The sequence below is a fragment of the Pteropus alecto genome, unplaced genomic scaffold (genome assembly GCF_000325575.1).
Source record: "Pteropus alecto unplaced genomic scaffold, ASM32557v1 scaffold76, whole genome shotgun sequence".
Taxonomy (NCBI): Eukaryota; Metazoa; Chordata; class Mammalia; order Chiroptera; family Pteropodidae; genus Pteropus; species Pteropus alecto.
In genome coordinates this window covers 28,370,413-28,391,141 of record NW_006443138.1, presented here as the reverse complement: position 1 = coordinate 28,391,141, position 20,729 = coordinate 28,370,413, and the positions used below count along the sequence as shown (strand labels likewise).

At 49.8% G+C, this 20,729-nt stretch overlaps 2 protein-coding genes across 7 annotated transcripts in view; one reads left to right on the top strand and one right to left on the bottom strand.

Moving 5' to 3' along the window:
* Positions 1-17,348, top strand: part of WASHC1 (WASH complex subunit 1) — a 17,828-nt gene extending 480 nt beyond the window's left edge. The window contains exons 2-12 of one of the 2 annotated variants that reach the window (XM_015598491.2): positions 577-633; positions 3,991-4,144; positions 13,222-13,333; positions 13,544-13,690; positions 13,875-14,011; positions 14,261-14,396; positions 14,529-14,730; positions 14,807-14,968; positions 15,708-15,866; positions 16,664-16,732; positions 16,891-17,348. In XM_015598491.2, coding sequence (XP_015453977.1) covers positions 3,996-4,144; positions 13,222-13,333; positions 13,544-13,690; positions 13,875-14,011; positions 14,261-14,396; positions 14,529-14,730; positions 14,807-14,968; positions 15,708-15,866; positions 16,664-16,732; positions 16,891-17,030 — 1,413 coding nt within the window. In that variant the 5' untranslated portion in view covers positions 577-633; positions 3,991-3,995 and the 3' untranslated portion in view covers positions 17,031-17,348. The remainder of the gene's footprint in view (positions 1-576; positions 634-3,990; positions 4,145-13,221; positions 13,334-13,543; positions 13,691-13,874; positions 14,012-14,260; positions 14,397-14,528; positions 14,731-14,806; positions 14,969-15,707; positions 15,867-16,663; positions 16,733-16,890) is intronic. The other variant, XM_006923864.3, reaches the window with a different exon arrangement.
* DDX11 (DEAD/H-box helicase 11) overlaps positions 17,346-20,729 on the bottom strand; it is a 37,053-nt gene continuing 33,669 nt past the window's right edge. For all 5 annotated transcript variants that reach the window (XM_025040966.1, XM_025040967.1, XM_015598487.2 and 2 more), the window contains 7 exons: positions 20,396-20,545; positions 19,821-19,889; positions 19,633-19,733; positions 19,122-19,206; positions 18,742-18,820; positions 18,401-18,555; positions 17,346-18,323 (listed from right to left, as the gene is read on the bottom strand). In XM_025040966.1, the coding sequence (XP_024896734.1) occupies positions 18,294-18,323; positions 18,401-18,555; positions 18,742-18,820; positions 19,122-19,206; positions 19,633-19,733; positions 19,821-19,889; positions 20,396-20,545 (669 nt within the window). In that variant the 3' untranslated portion in view covers positions 17,346-18,293. The remainder of the gene's footprint in view (positions 18,324-18,400; positions 18,556-18,741; positions 18,821-19,121; positions 19,207-19,632; positions 19,734-19,820; positions 19,890-20,395; positions 20,546-20,729) is intronic.

The following is a 20,729-nucleotide window of genomic DNA, read 5'->3' as shown; positions in this document are numbered from 1 at the left end:
TTCCCCGAGTGCGGCCGAGGCCTGGACAGAGGAGGGCCTTGCTTGCCAACCGGACTCGGGGCTCCAGGCCGCAGCCTTCCACTTCCTCTCTCACTCCGCCCCCTGACCCTCACGTGCCTTTCCACCCTCGGGGCTGTACTGGATCCTCAGACCTTTTGCACCTCCCATCCCTCACTGAGGCGGGTCATTGCCCCTACCTCTCTGGCCCTTCTTATGTGACCCCCACACTGTTTGCCTACAGCAGATGTTTGACCTGAGGTATAGACCCTGAGAGCTGGCTGTTTGGGGAAAGTTTGCAGGAAGGATGTCATGCACTTCGCAAATTGTAAATAGCATTATGAGAGTCTGGTACGGTATGGGTTCATTTTTGTGAAAGCTTCCATAGTTTTTACCTGATTCTCTGAGGTAGTGCTGTTCATTAGAAATATGTGAGCCACATAAGTGATTTTAAAAGTAAAGAAACAGCTGAAATTAATTTAGTAATATATTTAACTTAGTATAGCTGAAATATTTCAGCATATAATCAGTGTACAATAGTCCCCCACTTATCCGTGATTTTGATTTTTGTGTTCTCAGTTTCCTGGGATCAACCACATTTTGAAAGTATTAATGGAAAGTTTCAGAACTAAACGCGTAAGTTTTAAGTTGCACCCAGTTCTGAGTAGTGTGAGGAAATCTCGCGGGTGTCCCACTCAGTACTGCCTCAGATGTGAATCGTCCCATTGTCCAGCATATTTACCCTGTAGACACTCCCCATCCCTTAGTCAGTAGCTGACTAGGTTATGGGGTCAGCTGTCATGGTATTGCACTGCTAGTGTTCAAGTAACCCTCATTTTGCTTAATGACCCAAAGCCATTCACATAACTTTTATTATAGATCTTGTTATAATTGTTCTATTTTATAATTATCAATCTCTTACTGTGCCTAATTTATAAATTAAACTTTATCATATGTTTGTATGTATAGGGAAAAACATATATAGGGTTTGGTACTATCCGCCGTTTCAGGTATCCACTGGGGATCTTAGAGTGTACCTCCCCTCCCACCCCCTGAGAATAAGGGAGAACTGTAAAACATTTTAATGAGATAAATTCTTATTTTCTACTAAGTCTTTAAAATTGATGTTTGTTTTACACTTATGCTACATCTCAATTCAGACTAGCCACATTTCAACTGCTCAATATCTGCATGTAGCTAGTGGCTGCCATGTTGGACTGCACAGGTCTGAGGATTTCAATCTAAACTTGCGGTGATAGTCAGTGTTTTTCATAATCTGGCCTCTCTTTAGCTTTCTTTTTCCTGCTACTTGCTTAAGGATGGTTATACCCTCGGCAATCAAGACCATTTGCCATTCCCCTATATACTGTTGTTCAATCTGTTCTTTTACCTGAAATGCTCTACCTGGGCCCATTGGTGAGGTATAGCTACTGCTAAGAGACTTTTCCTGAACCCCTAACCCCAGAGGGGTTTATCACTCCTTCCTCAGTGTTCACCTATTACCGTACTTATGGCTGGATTAGAACACTTATCACATGCCGTTTAATTGTTCTCGAGGTTGTGTCCATGGCTAGTATAGTGTCCTATTCATCATTATTGTGATTATGGCTGGCACCTAATAGTTGATCAGTACATGTTTACAGACAGAATGAGTAAATCACCAGTCAACTGTACTCAGTCTCTTAATTCTAGAATGGACCTGCTACTTACTTGTTGGGGAGATTTGTGTCTGAATTACCCCTTTATGGGTATACACATACACAGATGTGGTAAATAACCATGAGGAAAGCATTTCAAGATGTGCACAGAAAAGTGTCTTTTACCTTTTATTCCCTCCCCATCTTACAGATGGGAAAACTGAAGTACAGAACTAAGTTAGGATGGCCAGCACATTTGCATTAATATAAATACAAAGAAGTGGATTTCTCCTTGAAAGGACTGGGGGGTGGGTCTCAGAGGGTTAGGTTCTCCAGATAGTTAGGGATCTTCTGGCCCCACTTTGATCATTTGATAGGGAAGAGAAGCGAGGAGGTTAGGAGTAACATCGGGCCCTGTTGAGGACTCAAGCAGGCTCAGGTCTGAGAAGCTGAGGATGTCACTGCTGGAAAACAAGTTGGGAGAGCAGGACAGTCACCTTGGATAACAAAAAGTGGCTGTCCTGGCAAGGGTAGGTGAGAACAAGCAGGGTAGAAGGAAGGGCTAGTAGGGAAGCCAGCAGAGGGAGCAAAGGATTAAGCACTTGCTTGGTGAAAATGTTGGTGTGATGTGATAACATTGAGAATAACTACTTAAGAGCAGTGCCATTCTCAGTCTGTAGAATGAGAAGTATAATCAGATATTCAGAGAAGGCAAGCAACTTACCCAAGGTCACATAGAACTTTAAGCCCAAATAAAGCCTCCAAAGCCCTCCCTGCTACACTTACCCAGCCCTACCCGCACCTGTGGTGCAACCAGGGACACTGACATTGTGCCTAGGAAAACAGGTCTGGGGCACAGTGCCAGGCTGATTAGTGTCTTCCTCACCATCTTCTACTAGGGGACTGTGATTAGGCCTATTTATAGGGGCCCGGTGCCTTAATATTCTGCTTGGTACATCTCTTGCCAATCAAATCAGTGCCGTCTGCAGTGTGATTGCCGCTTTAGTGGCACCAGGGAGTGGAGTTAATTAAACCCAGTATAAATAGACTCTGCCCTGTCTTGCAAGTCAAAGGAGTGCTTTTCCTTCCCGTTTCCTGCCGCACATGCCCCTCCTTCCTTCTGGCCCTGCTTAGCTCCATCCTGGGTGAGCAGAGCCCAGACTCCCATACCTAGAGTCACTAGCCACTGCCTGGCCTGAGTTCCGCAGGGACCAAAGTTAGAAGAAACCAGGCTTTTCCAGACCCAGGTACCATTTGGTGGTTGACTGAGGCATTTTTCCCCCCAAATCCACCCCTCTGCTTGCAGGCTATTTTTCACTCTGCAACCAGGGTTTCTTGTTCATCCAGGCTTGGGAGGTCGGAATGAGATAATATATGATGAAAGTGTCTAACAGGGTTCCAAGCACCTTACGGGGTTAGTCACTGTTATACTTTCTCTGAACCCTTCTCATTGGCCTCTGTTGTCGCTACACATTTCCCTCATTCACCTAGTAAGCAGCAGAAGACCAGCTCCTGTGCACTCCTGGCCTCCTACCAAATGCTCTGTCTCCAGTTCCCCACCTGTACAGCAGCGGTCCCCAACCTTTTTGGCACCAGGGACCAGCTTCATGGAAGACAGTTTTTCCATGGACTGGAGAGTGGGGGGTGGGAGGATGGTTTCGGGATGATTCAAGCACATTACACTTATGGTGCACTTTATTTCTATTATTATTACATTGTAATATGTAATTATATAACTCACCATAATGCAGAATCAGATGCCACCAGAAGCAGCTGTATAATTAAAGTACATCAACTTACTTGCTACTATAAAGCCTGCCACCAGATGCAGCTTAATTGTCTTTTGCTACTCACTGATGGGTTTTGATATGAGTCTGCAAGCAATTGATTTATTATGGTCTGAGTGGTCAACCTCTGCTAATGTTAATGTGTATTTGCAGCTGCTCCCCAGTGCTAGCATCACACCTCAGCTCCACCTCAGATCATCAGGCGTTAAATTCTCATAAGGAGCTCTCAACCTAGATCCTCTGCACGTGCAGTTCACAGTAGGATTTGCACTCCTATGAGAATCTAGTGCCTGATGATCTGAGGTGGAGCTGAGGTGGTGATGCTAATGCTGGGGAGCAGCTGCAAGTACAGATGAAGCTTCGCTCTCTCTCGCCTGCTGCTCACCTCCTGCTATGCGGCCAGGTTCCTAACAGGCTAGGGACCTGTACTGGCACTGGGATTGGGGCTCCTGCTGTACAGGCTGACAGTTGGGGTGAGGGGCTGTGCTCTCTTCTCTCGGTACCTTGTGCTCTGGTGGGTGGGGTGGGTGAGTGTGGGGCAGTCTTGATGCTCCGGTTCCCACCCACAGGCATCATGACTCCCATGAGGACCCAGCACTCGCTGGCAGGTCAGACCTACTCAGTGCCCTTCATCCAGCCAGAACTGCGGCGAGAGGAGGCCATCCAGCAGGTGGCAGATATCCTGCAGTACCTACAGAAGGTCTCTGGAGACATCTTTAGCAGGTGGGTGCTGCCATCCACACCTACCTGATCAGCGGCCACCCCCGCCCTGGGCATTCTTCTCTCCTTTTCTCAGGAAAGCACCTTCTGGGAGCAGCCCTTCTGGCGATTCTTAACCCTGGGGGGATCCAGCCGGCTTCCTTGTGCCCAAGGGCCCAGCTTAGAAGCTAATTCTCATAAGTGTTCTTAAGAGCTACCTACTGTCCCACTTAGCCTCAGGTTCCTTGTGGATCCCACAGGCTCCAGTGGTGGTACTGCTCTACTAACTCATGATCTTCCTCCCACCGGGAGGCCCTATTCCTTTATTTGTTCCTACAGTCAGCAAATACATATTCAGTGCTTCTTGTGTGGAAGGCACTGTGCTACTGCTCTTTTTATTTCTAGCGATGAGTGAGGCAGCATCCCTGTCCAACTAAAGGATAAACTCTGGCAGGAGAGATAAACTGTCATTATCAATTGCATGTTATTTAATTACAATTGTGATAAGATCTATTTTAAATAATTTTGTAATAACTAATATTTATATAGTATTAACCTTGTACCACCATTGATCTGAAGTGCATTAACTTATTTAAGCCTCACAACAACTTTGTGAGGAGCTACTGTTATCTCCAATCAGTGAAGAAACTGAGGCCCAGAATGGCTAAGAAACTTGCCCAAGTGGCAGAGCCAGAGGTCACACCCAGGTATTGTGGCTCCAGACTCGAATTCTTATTGTCTCTCTATCTAATAATAACTGTTAATAACTCTCATAGCACCTTATCTATGATAGATAAGGTGCTATGAGAGTTATTAACAGGAGGCCTGACTCTGTCTGGGGCGGGGCGGGGGGAGGTCACAGAAGGAAAAACATTTATGGTACGATCTGAAGAGTGAGTGGGAGTTATCATGAGTGGGTAGGTGGGGAAGAAGAATGTTTCAGAAAGAACGAAGTACATGAACTAAAGCCCTGAGGTAAGAAGAACCTGAATAGAAGCCAGTGTGGCTGGAGCAAGAACGAGGGGCAAGGGGGCTCATGGGGCTGATGAGGAGGTGGGGCTTTAGAGGTCACTGATGATTTTGAGGTGGTGGGTGGCAGCTCTGTGTATCTCCAGTGCTTATCTAGCACAGTCCTTGGGCTATAATGATTTTCACTCAGTGTTTATTTAACATGAATGAATGGTGTTTACTGTTTCCTTACAAAGGTCTCAGGTTTTCTCCTGTATACGAATCCTGTCTTTCTCTGAGATGCGCTTAGCTTTTCTCCTTCCTGGGTTCCCACACCATGCCTCACATAGGGACGTTTTTATCCCACCTAGCATGAAGTATTTGACTGCCTGACTCAGGTTCCTCTGGTGATCCAAGTCATCCCCCACCCTCCTCTGCTTGTACCCCAGTCCAGGAATCCCCTGCTGCGTCACTAGGCAACCTCTTCCTCCTCACCAGTTGGGAGTCCACCTCTTCCTAAGGCCATCCCCAATGGGAACAGAAAATGGGGTCGTTGTCTTCAGTTGGACTTGGTATAAACACCAGATACTCTGGACTTTTCTGCCTATTACCTGCCCACAGATGTACTTACCTGCCCGAAGCCTGTCCAGTATATAAATGTAACCAGGGGTTGGGTGGTGCTAAGTGGTTCAGGGGGTTGACTTGAGCAGACTGCCTGGGCTCCATCTTGCCTCCCCATCTGCTTGCTCTGTAACCTTGGGCAAGTTACTTCTCTAAACTTCAGTGTTCTCATCTATAATATAATGATAATAATGGAACCTTTCTCATAGGATTGTCATAAACATTAAATGAATTAAAACTTGCAAAGGAATTACAGTGCCTGGCATAGAGTAAGCATTCAGTAAATGTTCACTCTTAATATCATCTCTGCATATTTGCTGCCTAACGGTGCTCCTCCATCAACCAGCTCTCAGTATTTGTAGAAAGTGTTAGGTGCCCCTTTTATACTTACTGTTGTGCTAAATATGCCCAAGGAACACATAAGCAAGAGGACACAGGCCTGTAAGAGCTGTCAGTCCTGGATTATGGCCACCCCATGCCTAGTGATTGAAATGGATGTTAAAAACCAGAAATATTTGTGTTTCCTCACCAGGATTGTGACTACAGTCTTGCTTGCCTTTTTCTAAAGAGAGTTGTTGGATTTTTAGCATACTTTACTTTCCCTTCCTGGTATTTGATACCTATAAACAGTTTCATGGGATGAGGAGAGGGCAGGAAAGCCATCTCCTGGGGAGGGATGATGAGTTGATTGAGCGTGGGTATGGGCCTTTTAAGTGGCCCAGGAAGGGGAGGATGTCTCTCAGAGGCCCTCAAAACATGAGTCATCCTGTTGGTCTCCCATTGTGTGTGCAATTTGCTGGACCCTGAGGGATACTGAAGATATATATGACATGGATCCTATCCTCAGAGATCTTAGTTTGGAATAGGAGAGCAGTAGATCTCAGGTGATTCTTAATTGCATAGCATGAACCACATGGGCTTCTCAGGATCTAGAGAAAAGAGAAATAAGTAAGGATTAATAGCATATTTTCAAAAGAATCCCCAAAACCAGTTTAAGCAAGTAGAGCAGGCTTTGGAGCTGAAGAGTGTAAATGATGTCATCAGGACCTGGTTTGGCTTTCATTCCGTCCCGGCTCACTGCCTCTGTATTGGCTCCATTCCCAGACAGGTCTTGCTCTTGTGGTGGCAAGGTCACAACCAGTAGGGCCAGAGCTCCTACATTCAGGTTCAGGTCCAGCATTCTCTCAGAAGTCTCACTCACCCATTGGCCTAGCTTGGTTCTCCTGTCTGTCCCACAGTCAGTTGCTGGGGTGAAAGGGATGTGACACACTGACTGGCTTAGACTTCAGTCACGTGCATTACCCTAAGCTCTGGGTTTAGTCGCATCTTAAGTGCAGGGACTGAGCCTGTGGGAGTGATAGGTTCTGCAGTGGAAAGGAGGCTGTTACTTGAATAAGGAGGAAGTAGATGCTAGTGAGGAAAAACACATGCCTACTGTACATGGTTAGGGACAGCCTCTTGAAGGAGAGGGGCATGAACTAGGCCACAGGAAGGACAGACTGTGGTTAGGCAGGGCTGGGAATGTGGGCCTGCAGGCCATCTGGTGGGGTCTGGAAATGGGTGCCAAAGGCTTGGAGCACAGTGTGTCTGGAACATGGTGCAGCCTGGCTCCCGGAGTATAGACATTGCTGCCTGTTCTACATAGTCAGCTTCTCCACTACAGAACAGAACAGGGTGCGAAAAGTCAACTTGCTGTGGGCCTGTGGGCCTCGCTTCCCCCTCTGATCGTGTGCCCTTGGGAGCTTGCTTCTATGTGTTCTCCACAGTGCCTTGGGAGTGCTCTATAGCGGAGGAGTAGGAGGGAGGAGTGTGGGCGAATGAAGAGTTGGGATAAGTCTGTTGGGGTTCATGAGGACATCTCCAAATAGGACAGGATTTTTAGCTTGATCCAGGGGTTTTAGAGAGTCTGGGTAGGTTCTTAAGCAGAGAATGATAGGACAGAGTTTTGGGAAGGTTCGTTAGGCGGCCGTCATAGAGTGGACAAGAAGGGGAGAGAAAGTGGATTCCAGGGACACCCTGGAAGCTGTTACCGTGGTCAGGACGTGAAAAGGATGAGGCCACAGTCCAGGGAAGCTGCAGGCAGGGAGGGCTGGATGAGAGACATTTCAAAGGGAACAATGACAGGACATGATGGCATAATGGGACCGAGGGTGAAGGAAAGGGAGGAGTCAGGGATGATTGGGAGTGGTTGAGGAGTGCCTAAACCTAGCCTCCTCCTCCTGCCTCCGCCCCCATCCTGCAGCAGTCAACAAGCACAGGCTTTTCATTTATCGTGGGCTTTTGTAGTGGGGATGTTACCCTAGCTTGGAAATCTCACCCCTTAAACCTGTTCCTCCTGCATGTAAACCTTGCAGAGAAGAGACACTTTCTATCCCTCCACCCCCTTGCTCCTCCAGTTTCAGGCCCAGGCCTCTCAGCCCCACTGGAGCCTGCGCCCAGTTCCGCAGGTAGGTGAGCTCATGGAAAATTAGCATTCCAAGCTGGCTTTCTTCCTCCTGCTCTGCCGCAGTGGGAGCCATGCAGAGACTGGAGAGAATGACAAGTACCTTCTCAGGCTCTCCTGGAGCCGCTCCTTCCAGCCCCGTCCCTGGCTTCTCTTCCTGCCCAGCAGATCTCTCTGGCCCTCACCTGCTCCCATCTTCACCTGGGAGAAGACAGGCCCCAAAATAATTGCCCAGAAATGTCACCTGCTTCACATGACTTAGATGACAAGGCAGAGGGTGTTGCAGTGGCATAGGGAAGAGGAGCTGGACAGATTAAGCGTGTGGAATTTGGGATGCTGTCACTTGCCATTTTGATCAGTCCCCCACCCCCAGAAAGCTACAGCCCCCCTCTTACTCATTCCTTTTGGGAAAGGGTCCATTTTCTCTCCAAAGCTTTTTCTGTTCTCTTTTGCCTTTCTACTTCCTACCTCTTCCCTTTTCCTCTTCTCCCCTTCCTCCTTTTCCTCCCTTCTTTTCACCTTCCCCACACATTCCCCTTTTCTTCACTTCCTCCTTCCTGTTGGCCCTTCCTCCATCCTTTTCTTTCTCCCTCCCTTTTTCTCTGATTGGCACCTGATGATTCCCAAGGTGAGGAAGCATTCCATCAGCTGCCTGCATAATTAGCAGATCATTCTTAATTATCTCTGTGAGTAGAGAAGATAAAGGCGAAGGCCAGAGCCCAGGTTCAGGATCTGCTGTGCCCCGGGGATATGGGACAGGCAAGGGAAGGAGGAGCAGAAACTATGGGCAGGAGTGAGTACCTCCTCTCCCCCAGCAGCCGCTACAGACTGGCATGCTGATTGTGAGGGGCTGTGGCGGCACCGTAGGGGCCATGGCCTGCTTTGCTTTACAGAAAGGGAAGGAAGGCCAGCTTTGGAGGTGGTGGGACAGGGAGCCCAAGCCCTGCCCTGGCTGCCCTATCCCACTCCCTCTGCCACACCAGGAGAGTGGTCCCTAGGTGTCGCCTTGCACACCTCCCACCCCTGCCAGGGGAGCTGCTTCCTGTTGCTATCCCCTCCAGCCTCCATGGCCGTCTCTTGCAAAGTGCCTGCTTCCCATCCTGGAACTTCCTTCTCTGTGTCTGCCCAACACTGCCTCTTCTGACTTTCCCCTGAATGCCTTATTCCTCCTTCCATCTCACAGGTAGTATTAGCAAATGTTAACCATGTACTTAGGATATGTCAGCTAGTACAGGAACACTAGACATACATTTGCTCATTTTAACCTTTACAATAATTCCATGATATAGAAGTTACTGTTCCTACTTTTCGGCTGAAGAAGCTGAAGCATAGGCCAGTTAAGTGACTTGCCCAAGGTTACCGTGCTACTAAATAAATGTTAACCCAGATCTATGGGACAGTAGTTATTTATCTCTCCAGTAAACCGGAATCTCCTTGAGAGCAGATGTGTGTTATTCATTTCTGTCCCAGGCTCTGAGCAAGCTGAGTGAACCTGTTCTGTCTCTGATGCTGACGGAGGCAGCCCTTCCTCTGCTGGTGCCTGGCAAACATGTTATAGAGACATGGCTTCAGTGATGAGCTTGGAAACTGATTTACTTTGAAGCAGCCTCTCAAGCCGGGGCGGAGGGGTGCGGGTCGAGATCAGGGATGGCAAACACATTGCCCTTTGCTACCAGGGTGGCTGCTGCTAATTAGTCATTGCGCTCAGTCCCAGGCCCAGTGTGGCCTGACAGTCCTTCCTAACACAGCCTTCTAGACCATCACTGCCAGTCACTAGAGGTGGCATACAAACTGAAGGCTCTTTCTCATCTGTGATCTGTACACTCCTGGCATCATAACTATGAGATTAGAGTATCTGGAAATTTGTTAACAAACAAGCCCTTACTTAGACTTGATAAGAAAAGAAACTTGGAAGTCATGTCTTCCATTCCCCGGCCCCACATAGGAATTCCCCTTGGAGCATTCCCGCTGCAATCTGATTGCTTTGCAATCTGATTGCTTTGCAAAGTCATGCAGCTGTTTACTAGAAAGTTCTTATGCAGAACCAAGATCTGCTTCCTTATAACTCCACCCACTGGTCCTAATGCAGCCCTCTGGGGTGACAGAGAATAAGCCTAATTACTTTTCCACTTGACAGTACTTGTGATATTTTTGATATTTGAAGGGAATTATATTCTCTAAGTCATCTCATTTGTAGCCAGACATCCTTCAGTTACCTTTGTACGGCACGAGTTTCTCATTCATCACCATCCTCATTACCCTCCTTTGGATGTTCATTAACTTGTCACTTTTTATTCAGCCAATATTTGTTATATGTCAGGCACTGTCCCAGATGCTAGAGATAGAGCAGAATAAGGGAATAGTTAAGAAGGGAATTTAGAGTCCTCTTAGACTGTGGATCCAGTTTAAAGGGGACACAGCTGTGGATGAGACTGGTGCCTGGTGTAGATTAGCTCCTCCTTTCGGGGCTGTTTTCTCTGTAGTGCCTCTAAGAGAGCGAGTGCTCCCTGTTTATTGAAAGAAGGTAGGAGAGGGACCAGGAGCTGTGTGCCCTACGATCGCATTTCCTTTTTAAGCTGCTTTACATACTTTTAGCTCATACTGAGCTTATAGTTAGTTAACCAAAACCTCAGGTCTTTCTTCACCTGAACTACAACTAAACTTCCATCTTCTGTATTTGTGCACTTGACTTTTTAACCTAAATCCTAGGCTTCACATTCATTCCTTGTCAATTTCATCTTGTTGCTTGTAGTCCATCCTTCTGGCCTCTCAGGATTATTTGAGTCTTGATTTCGTCATGCAGACCACTTTGACCCTCCCCCAATTGATTTCCCCAGTTTAATGATCAAGTGTTGAATGAGCTGGACAGGGCCCTGCTAGAGACCTTCATGCAAGGCTGATATCAATCCATTCATCAGCAGTACCCTTCTGGTGCTGTTGTACATCTGGCTCTGATTTTCCCTAAATGTACTCTCCTCCAACCCCCATAGCTCCATCTTATCTGCAGGATTTTGTGAGAAGCCGTCAAAATCCTTGCTGACTCAAGATGCACTGTGTTTAAGGTTTTCCCCTGATACACCAGTCTAATAATCCTGTCAGAAAAAGAAATGCTGTGAATTTAGAACAGTGCTGGCCCCTAGGACATGCCTCTTCCTTTTCCAAGTACTTACAGACCCTCTACTTAATAATCCATTCTGGAAGTTTGCCAGGGCTCATCATTAAGCTTGACATTTATAATTTTGAGAAATCAGCCCTCCTCTCCTTAATGGAAGAGCCAGAACAGATGGACCTTTGTCTGATGGACCTTCAGTTCTGATGTCCCTCCCTCTCTATCAACTTCAAGTGGAGTGGTTATGTAACCACTGAGGTCTTCGGCACCCAGGACCAGAGTGGCAGTAGGGAACTGAAGGAAGCGCTTGTGCTTGAGTACCCCTTCCCAGTGAAGACATTTCTCTCTGCCGGAAAAGATGGAGCTCACGCTGGAAGAAGATGGATGGTTCTGCATTCTCTCATTGGAAGGAAACTGTGCCCTCTTGTTCTGTCTCTGCATTTTTTCGATTAGTCTTTCTTGGAAAACTAAACTGTTTTGGATGTCCTCTTGTACCCCAGCCCCCACCTCTGGCACATGAGGCGCCAGGAGTAATCAGGGAGACTTCATCGGGATGGAGACCCCTGGGTTGTGAAATTGGCCGGTGGGGTGGGTTCTCTGGGAGCCCAAACCTTCTAGCTAGCATTGGTGGGGTGGTTTAGGAAGGCTGGGCTAGTGTCTTGACTGTTCATTTCAACCTTTAGAGAAATCTGAGTCCCCTGACCTTGCAGTCTCCAACCCCAGAGACAGTGGCTCCCTCTGCCTTCTGCCCTATCCTCCCACCTTTCCCCAGGTACTCAACTTGCACCTCTACTTCGTTTCTCATGCCTCGTTTGTGGGCTCACTCCTGCCAGATACGGAGATGTGACCACTCTGAATGTGGAACGTGGTGGTCATGGGCAGGGTTTGGTGTTCTTGGACGGGGAGCATTTGGGAGGAGGATGGACTGGCACGTGTGAGCCAGAGTTAACGCTGCTGTGAGAAGACCCTTGCTGTTGCTGAATAATGTGGGGGCAGCATAAGTGAGGCTCATGTGCATTTACATTTTACATTTAGGGCACATGGGTGTTAGTCATTTAGTAACCACAGAGGGGTCCATACAAGTGCCAGGCACTGTTCTAGGTACTGGGGATACACAGGGAACAAAGCAGAGTCCTCAGTCCTTTGGAGCACATGTGAGCAAGAAAGATGTAGTGTCAAGTGGTGCTGTGTAAGAGTAAAGCCAGGTGGGAGTTGGAAAGTGACAGGTGCATTTTCAGATTCCATGGCTGGCAAAGCTTCATCAAGGAGGGGGCTCAGTGTGAGGGATCCAGCCATGTTGATATCTCGGGGATAGCATTCCATTTGATGCAAAAGGCCATGGACAAGAGAGTTTGGCATGTTCAGGGAAAAACAGGGCATCTGGTGTTGCTGGAGCTGACTGATCCTGATGGGGGGAGGGCTCCAAGCCCATGAGCAGCCGGACCACAATCATGAGGACCAGGGTCAGCACTTGGATTTATGTACATGAGCCGTTTATCATGTGTTGGAGCAGTTCCTCCTGAACAGGTCTAGGACTTGAATTTAGGTTCAGTCTTCCCTGTCACTCAGCTTTGTTGAACTCTGCTTTCCTCTTCTATAAATAGGTGAATTATGTCAATGTCAGTCATGACGATTCTCTCTCCTTGCCCCCTCTTGAAGCTGTAAATACCCAGAGGCAGGTACCATGTCCCTTTAGGTGGCATGTCCAGGCACCAGCTTGGGGCCAAGGTGATTATCTATCCCTACCCAGAGCTCCAAGGAACTTAATAGAGTACATTACTAGACCCTTCAGGTTGGATAATGCTTGGAGAGGTCACCTGGGCAGTTCCAAGATTGGCTCTGACAAGCAGGTAACACTTTTTTAAGAGCCCTTGCCTAAGCCCTTGGCTTTGAGGGTTTGCTGTTAAATGAAGGAGCTGTGCAGGAGGCTGTAGGGGGTTGGGGAACAGCCTCCAACCCCTGTAATTTTTTCTGTGGCAGAATTTCCCAGCGAGTAGAGCTGAGCCGGAGCCAGCTGCAGGCCATTGGGGAGAGGGTCTCCTTGGCCCAGGCCAAGATTGAGAAGATCAAGGGCAGCAAGAAGGCTATCAAGGTAGCCCATATGTCCCTGTGACTGGTGGGCAGTTGCAGAAATTCCCTTCCCTACCATATTCCTGTGCCTCTGCAGTTGCCCAGGTCCCTGCCTCCGCTGTCCAGCCACACCTCAAGCTTCCCTCCTCAGAGTCCCCCCACCTGAACCCTAGGCTCTCTGGAGCTTCTTGGGGTCTCTGAAGGAGTGATCTCAGCCTGCCTGTGTCCACAGGTGTTCTCCAGTGCCAAGTACCCAGCTCCAGAGCGCCTGCAGGAGTACAGTTCCATCTTCACAGGTGCTCAGGACTCTGGCCTGCAGAGACGCCCCCGCCACAGGATCCAGAGCAAGCACCGCCCCCTGGATGAGCGGGCCCTGCAGGTCTAATGTGCACACACAGCTCACACACTTGCACAGGGTGACCAGTGGTGGTCCTGGATGTGGGGGAGGAACTAGGGGCCCACCATGGGGTTCTGTCACCCAAGAAATTTCTGACTGGGTCGGGGTGGAGGTCACTGGTCTGGCCCTGACACTCACCGTCCCTCTGTCACATTCCACTTTCCAGGAGAAGCTGAAATACTTCCCTGTGTGTGTGAACACCAAGCCAGAGCCTGAGGATGAGGCTGAGGAGGGGCTCGGGGGTCTTCCCAGCAATATCAGTTCCGTCAGCTCCTTGCTGCTCTTCAACACCACTGAGAACCTGTATGGCCAGAAGTGGGGCTGCACAAGGGTGTTGGGAGGCCTGTCTGGCTTAGTGAGGGAACCGGGGGGCATCAGACTCAGGTGCAGCAGAAGTCTGCAGCCTGGGGAGCCAGGACCAATTTGGTTTGCCTTTTAAGGCCTGGGAATCCACAATATAAACTTATTGTGTCCCCTGGTGAAGTGGGAAAGGTGAGTCAGGTCCATGGGCCTCAGAAGATAGATTGTCTGACCTCCACCCTACCTCTGCAGGTATAAAAAGTATGTCTTCCTGGATCCCCTTGCTGGTGCTGTAACAAAGACCCATGTAATGCTGGGGGCAGAGACAGAGGAGAAGCTATTTGATGCCCCTTTGTCCATCAGCAAAAGAGAGCAGCTGGAACAACAGGTAGAGATGATGTTTGGGTGGGTAGGGGGTACAGGTAAATGAAGGGATAGGGCTCTGACTGCCTCAGGGTCAAACTGCAGGGCCCATGACCCCTGAGGCTCCCCAACTCATGTATCCCTGCTAATCCTGCAGATGCCAGAGAACTACTTCTATGTGCCCGACTTGGGCCAAGTGCCTGAGATCGATGTGCCGTCCTACCTGCCAGACCTGCCAGGCATCGCCGACGACCTCATGTACAGTGCTGACCTGGGTCCCGGCATTGCCCCCTCTGCCCCTGGCACCATTCCAGAGCTGCCCACCTTCCACACAGAGGTGGCTGAGCCTTTCAAGCAAAGTGAGTGAGAGCCAGGAATGGGAGTTGGGCTACTTTCTTCCCAGCCACCTCACACTGTCTCACACTTCTGTTTCAGACCTAGAAGATGGGGTGCTAACAGCACCCCCACCACCTCCACCCCCACCTCCACCTCCCCCAGCTCCAGCAGTACTGCTCAGCACTCCCCCACCCCCACCCCAGACTGCAGCCTCTCTAGGTCAAGGCACCAAGGAAGATGACAGCAATGTGTCTCCTTCAGGTAGGAGCAGCACCAGGGCATGTGGGTGACTGTGTGGGGGTGGGGTACTCTCTTCAAGGGCACCTCTAATTTCTGGATCTCTGAAAGATTTTCTATAGTTTTGTTTAGTGGTCATAAATCCTAGGTTTTCAGAATAGTTCTAATTAGAATCTTGTTCCATTGGGTTCATAAAACAGTGGTTTTCAAACTGTGTATAGATCCCTGGGAATTCTATCCTCCAAGTTAGAGGGAGCCTAGATAGGTGGGGCTGTGGGTCTCCCATTCCCACTTAAACTAATGGAAAAATAATTGAAAATTACAGCAACAAAATATTCTTGTGTCCCTTAAATTGCAGAATTTCGGTTTTAATATTATATCTCCCAATCATCTTCAGCATCCAAGAAGTGGCACAAAAATTCCTTGTTGGCTCATATGTCACATGTCAATACTCAGCACATCAGTAATTCCCAGGGTCCATGTTTGCAGAGTGGCACCTAAACTGAGTGGGGCTAGACAGGGCCCAGGGGTGCCTCAATACATGATTTCCTGAGCTCAGACAGCCACAGTTAGCATCCAGGCTCCATATAGTCTCCGAGGGCCTGGCTTCCCCAGCTGGCTTCCTCTTCAGGACTAGCCCCTCCTCGCAGCTGGGCTGCCAAGGGCTCCTCTGGACCCCCAGAACCTTAGGCTCAGTAGGACTGTCCCACAGCCTAGCCTTGCCTGAGCAGCCATCTTTCCCTGCACCTTTCCCCACCTCCAGCTCCAGTCCAGGGAGCGCCCAAGGAGGTGGTTGACCCCTCCAGTGGCCGGGCCACTCTGCTCGAGTCCATCCGCCAGGCTGGGGGCATCGGCAAGGCCAAGCTCCGCAGTGTCAAGGAACGCAAGCTTGAGAAGAAGAAACAGAAGGAGCAGGAGCAAGGTGAGGGGCCCCTACAGCCACTCCAGTCAAGGGCTCTGAGAAAAAGGCCACTCTTCTAACTACCACCAGACTCCAAGAGGGTGCTGCTTGCCACCCCACAAGTGTCTGAAGGCCAGCCCCCTGCTTTCTATATGGTGTTTGCTGGAAGCCCTGGGTGGTGAGTTCCGCCAGGTTTTGAAGCCTGCTTATTGGAACTTTCCTCTCAGAACTGGTAGAGCCTCCTCCAGCTCAAACTACAAGGGAGATCTTCTCATACTCCACCAGTTGTCTGAGGAAATGGTTGGCACCTAAGATATTTTAGAAACAGAGACCTAGCGGGGTAGCTCAGTCCTGCTTCTCCAAGTCTCTCAGGGCTTCAGATTGTATCTTCTGTGACTCCCAAATGCTAGCAAAAATACAATACCTGGGCATAAAGCAACAGTGCCTGGACATGAACAGTCCTGAGTTTGAATCCCAGCTCTGCTTTTGAGCTTTTCACTGTGACCCCAGGCAAACTAACCTCTCTGAGCTGGTTTCCTCATCCATACAGTGGGGCTGCTCATAAGTGCCCCTTTGTTTCATAGGGTGGCTGCTGACAATGTTACTCAAATGTTAACTGTTCTTATCAGTGCTCAGTGCTGGATCCACTGATAGATTGACACTCCAAGAGCTGGTGGTGACCTGGTGGCTATGGAGAGGGCTGGGGTGTGTCAATAGTAAATAAAGAAGACACGTGGCTGAAATCTGAGGATGTCACCCAGGAGCTGGTCTCATAGTTGGTCCCTTCCTCCTCCCTCACCATGGCTTTCTTGTTGCAGTGAGAGCCACAGGCCAAGGCGGGGACCTGATGTCAGATCTCTTTAACAAGCTGGTCATGAGGCGCAAAGGTAGGAGGCAGCACACTGCTGCCTTCCCAGGGCTGGGGAGTTGGGGTGTTTTGCATCATGAACATTCTGCCTTTTTCTTCCTGTTTCTAAGTCTCTAGGGTCTGGGTGAACTAGTGTCCCAAACCACCCCCACTCATCCTCTACCTTTTCCCTCCCAGGAATCTCCGGGAAAGGACCTGGGACGGGGGCCAGCGAGGGGCCAGGAGGAGCCTTCGCCCGAATGTCAGACTCTATTCCGCCTCTGCCTCCCCCACAGCAGCCACCTGGGGAGGAGGATGAGGATGACTGGGAATCCTAGGGGCTCAGCCACTCCTTCCTCCCCAAAACCCAAGCTGAGGCTCTCACCCTCACATGGAAATAGCTGGGATGGGCTCCCTGGCCTGCAGGTCTCTCAACCGCTGCTGCCCTTGGAGGAATGGGGATCATGGAGGGCTGTCCCAAGTCTGCCTGGACCATCTTCAAGGAGTAGGGAGGCTGGCTTCTGAGCGTGGTGGGAGGAGGCCCTCGTTCTGCCTGTGCTCTATGCACCTCCTTCACCAGCGTGCCCTTTTCTTCCCTAAGAGACTCTGGGATACAACAGTACACAAATCAATAAAGAAGTATAATGCAGAACTGAGCATAAACCGACAGTGCACTTTTAATTAAGAAACTATAGCTATACAGAATGCAAACGTCTCCAAGCCAGGGCCTGTCCTGTTCCCACTGGTCTCAGGCAATGGGGCAGAGTGGACCACGGCTCCTTTCTCTGGGGTCAGGAGGAGGAGAGGTACAGTCAACAGGGGTAGCTGTTGCAGATGGAGGGAGGGATGTTTTCACACAGGAAAAAATGTCTCAGTGACAGACACAGGGTGTCTAAAAATAGTCTTGCTGAGAGCCTAATGGCCCTTGGCATAATTGCTAATGTCAGGGGAAGAGGTGTCTTGGAGTTTGCTCAAGTGGCTGAGAGGGAGAGAGTTGCCACTGACTAGGAGGAGGACCTGGAGCCAAGCCAGGGAGATCAGAATGCTGTGGAGGGCTGTGGAATAGGTTAGGGACCAGCTCTGAAGTAAAGAAGTGAGGCCAGCAGGCAGGGGAGTGGGGAGTGGGAAGCTGGGCTTTTCTCCCAGTTCTTAAAGACAGCAGTTGGCTGAAGTGACCAGAAGCGCCAGGGCAGAAGAGCCCAGACCCTACAGGGCTAGAAATGGGGAATGTTCTTAATATCAAGGAAAGGTAAAGATTTAGAAAGGCTGAATTTAGTGAGAAATGGGAGAGGCAGGACAGGCCTGCTCCATCTTACCTCTAAGAAAGTAGATGCTGAGAAATGAGCAAGGACAGATACTGCAGCTTCCACAGCTGCCCACAAAGGATGGCCAGGAAACAGGGCAGGGGGCTCAACTGGGCCATGGTGAACAGGAAGAAAGATTCGCTTTTAGGGAGAACTGCCCTGGGATGGGCCCAAGTATGGTGCAGACCCACTGTCAGGATTAACCCAATTTTCTCCTCTTGGCTCTTCCACCTATTCCTGGGTCCTGGCAGCCCAATTCCAGAAAGGGGCTGTTCCAGACAGGGGTGCAGCCGTCCCTCAGGAATGGCCAGACTTCTTGTGATGAAACTGGGGAGACAGGAAAAGACAGTGAGACACTAGATGGGGGTGGGGGCCTTTTGGGGAAAGAGAAAGAAAGGACTGACCTTCCGTAAAGTAGCAAAGGCGGGGCCAAAGGTGGCTTTGACTTCTACACGGTCTCGGATCCAGGCTGGCAGCTTCGCTAGGATTGGTGGACGGGCATACCGCTGGTCCAAGAGCACTATGCTGGCAAAATCCTTCTGGTGCCTGATGGCCCTGCCTGGGTGGGAGCAGAGGTTGGTGCTCTGATTAAACCCATCTCTCTGACAGTACTTTTCTACTGTGTTCCCTCCCCTTCCTCAGCCCTCAGACTGGAAAGGTGGCAAGGAAAATCCCTTCCTGTCACCTCACTCTTCATCCATCCCCAACTATTCATCCTGATAGTCAGACACAGTCCCAGGCTTACCTATAGATTGGTTGACAGCCTTCATACACAGATTCTCCACCAAAGCCTTCCCTGGGGGAGCTTGACCTGGGGTTCGGGGCTGGGAAGGGCAAGAGATGACCTATCAGAAATGTTTCATGCCTCCAGCCTTGTGTTCTAAGAAAATGACATTGCCAGGATTTGACGAGACCAGTCGGCTTCATGGGCACAAATGCCAGCAACTGATATAATGGATGATGTCATGAGAAGCTCAAGAGGGTGTAGAGAATGCTCCCATCCCTCTAGAGCAAATAGGAAATGGCTCACATCAAGGGGCAGAGGGGAAGTCACAGTGTGTATCAGCCCTGCAGGCTATGGAGCTCCCCAATGCCCTCTCACCCTCTGGAACAGGAGTAACTCACAAGGGTCTGATCCAGGTATGCCATCTTCTCTTGGAGCTCTGGGGACCCGATGTTGGGGTAGGGCATGCCCACCATAACCACACACCTAGGGAGGATGGAGGTGCACAAGACAACGGCATGCGGGGTCCTCAAGGCCCAGAACAAAGGGCCCGGTCCTCGCCCACATGTCATCAACTGCTTCGTCTCTCTCTCCTACAGCCCTCAAGCTGTGCTCAGTGGTTCTACCTCTCCCTCCCCATCCTATACCTACCACCTGGAAAGGGGTGTTTTGGCTAAGAGATCTAATTGAGGCCAAGGAATCAAGTCCTGATAAAATTAAGGTCTGCCTAATTTTCCACCTGATCTCAAAGGGCCACATCCAGTGTTGCCAAGTCACTTCCCCTCACAGCTGATTGACTTGCACAGTCAGCCCAGGTGCAGACTCAGATGGCAGACTGCTGGTGGGGCCCAGCTGCTTAAAGTGAGAGGCGGGTGGGTACCAGCCCCAGGAAATGAGAAGCCCACTACGTACCGGCCAAGGTCGTCAGAGAAGTTGATGCCTTCACTCATCTTTCCTCCGACCACTGAGAGCAGCAGGGCCCCTGTCACCATGCCTCCCACCTGGGCACAGCACTGTGAGAAACACCCAAAGTTGGGATACCATCCGAAACGTTTTTCAGCTGCCAACCCCATATGATCTCTGGACCCAAAGCCTCTCACCTTAATGCACCTGGAATACTCCATCAGCACCTGCTCCACCTGGTTTGCTCTCTTCGGTTCCTGAAATATCTAAAAGTAAACAGATAATGTCTTCCAGAACAGGGTTGCAGGATGCCTGGGTCACAGGTCTGCTCTAAGCCTTATGTTTGCCACCTTGGGGACTCAAGAACCCGAGGGGCTTGGGGAAATCTTCCAGGTAGTAATCAGGGATTAGAAGTGGTGGGATAAGGCAGGGGTCCCCAACTCCCAGGCCAGGGACCAGTACAAGTCATGGCCTGTTGGGAACCAGGCCACACAGCAGGAGGTGAGTGGCAGGTAAGCAAGTGAAGCTGCATCTGTGTTCACAGCCACTCCCCAACACTAGCATCACCTCTCAGCTCTACCTCAGATCATCAGGCATTAGAATCTCATAGGAGCACTAGTCCCTGGTACCAAAGAGGTTGGGGACCACTGGGGTAAGGAACTAGGAGAAGCCCCCATACATGAGGCCCAACTGGTTTGATGTGCATGAGAAATCTGAGGAGGAACTCAGTGCCAGTGTCCCAAATGGAAGGTCCAGCTGAGGGGTCACTCACCTTTTTCCTAACAGCCAGGCGGGCTAGCAGGCCACTCTTGTCCCAGTGGGCATGGACTTGGCGTTGGTACTCATAGGAGGGGAAGAAACAGACCACCCCTCCAGGGACCACGTTGCACAAGTTACAGAGGATGCGACCTATCTCATCCATCTAAGAAAAGAAGACAAGGGAGCCCTTGGGACCATAGGGCCATTCTTGAAGTCATACCCAAAAAAGGCACCTAACCTTAGGACTCAGAACCAAAGACAGAGACTCATGGGTGAGCGCAGTCAGGATGGAGTGTGGTCTGTGAAAACGGGCCACCGCCTGGCTGGGAATCACAGATTGGAACGTG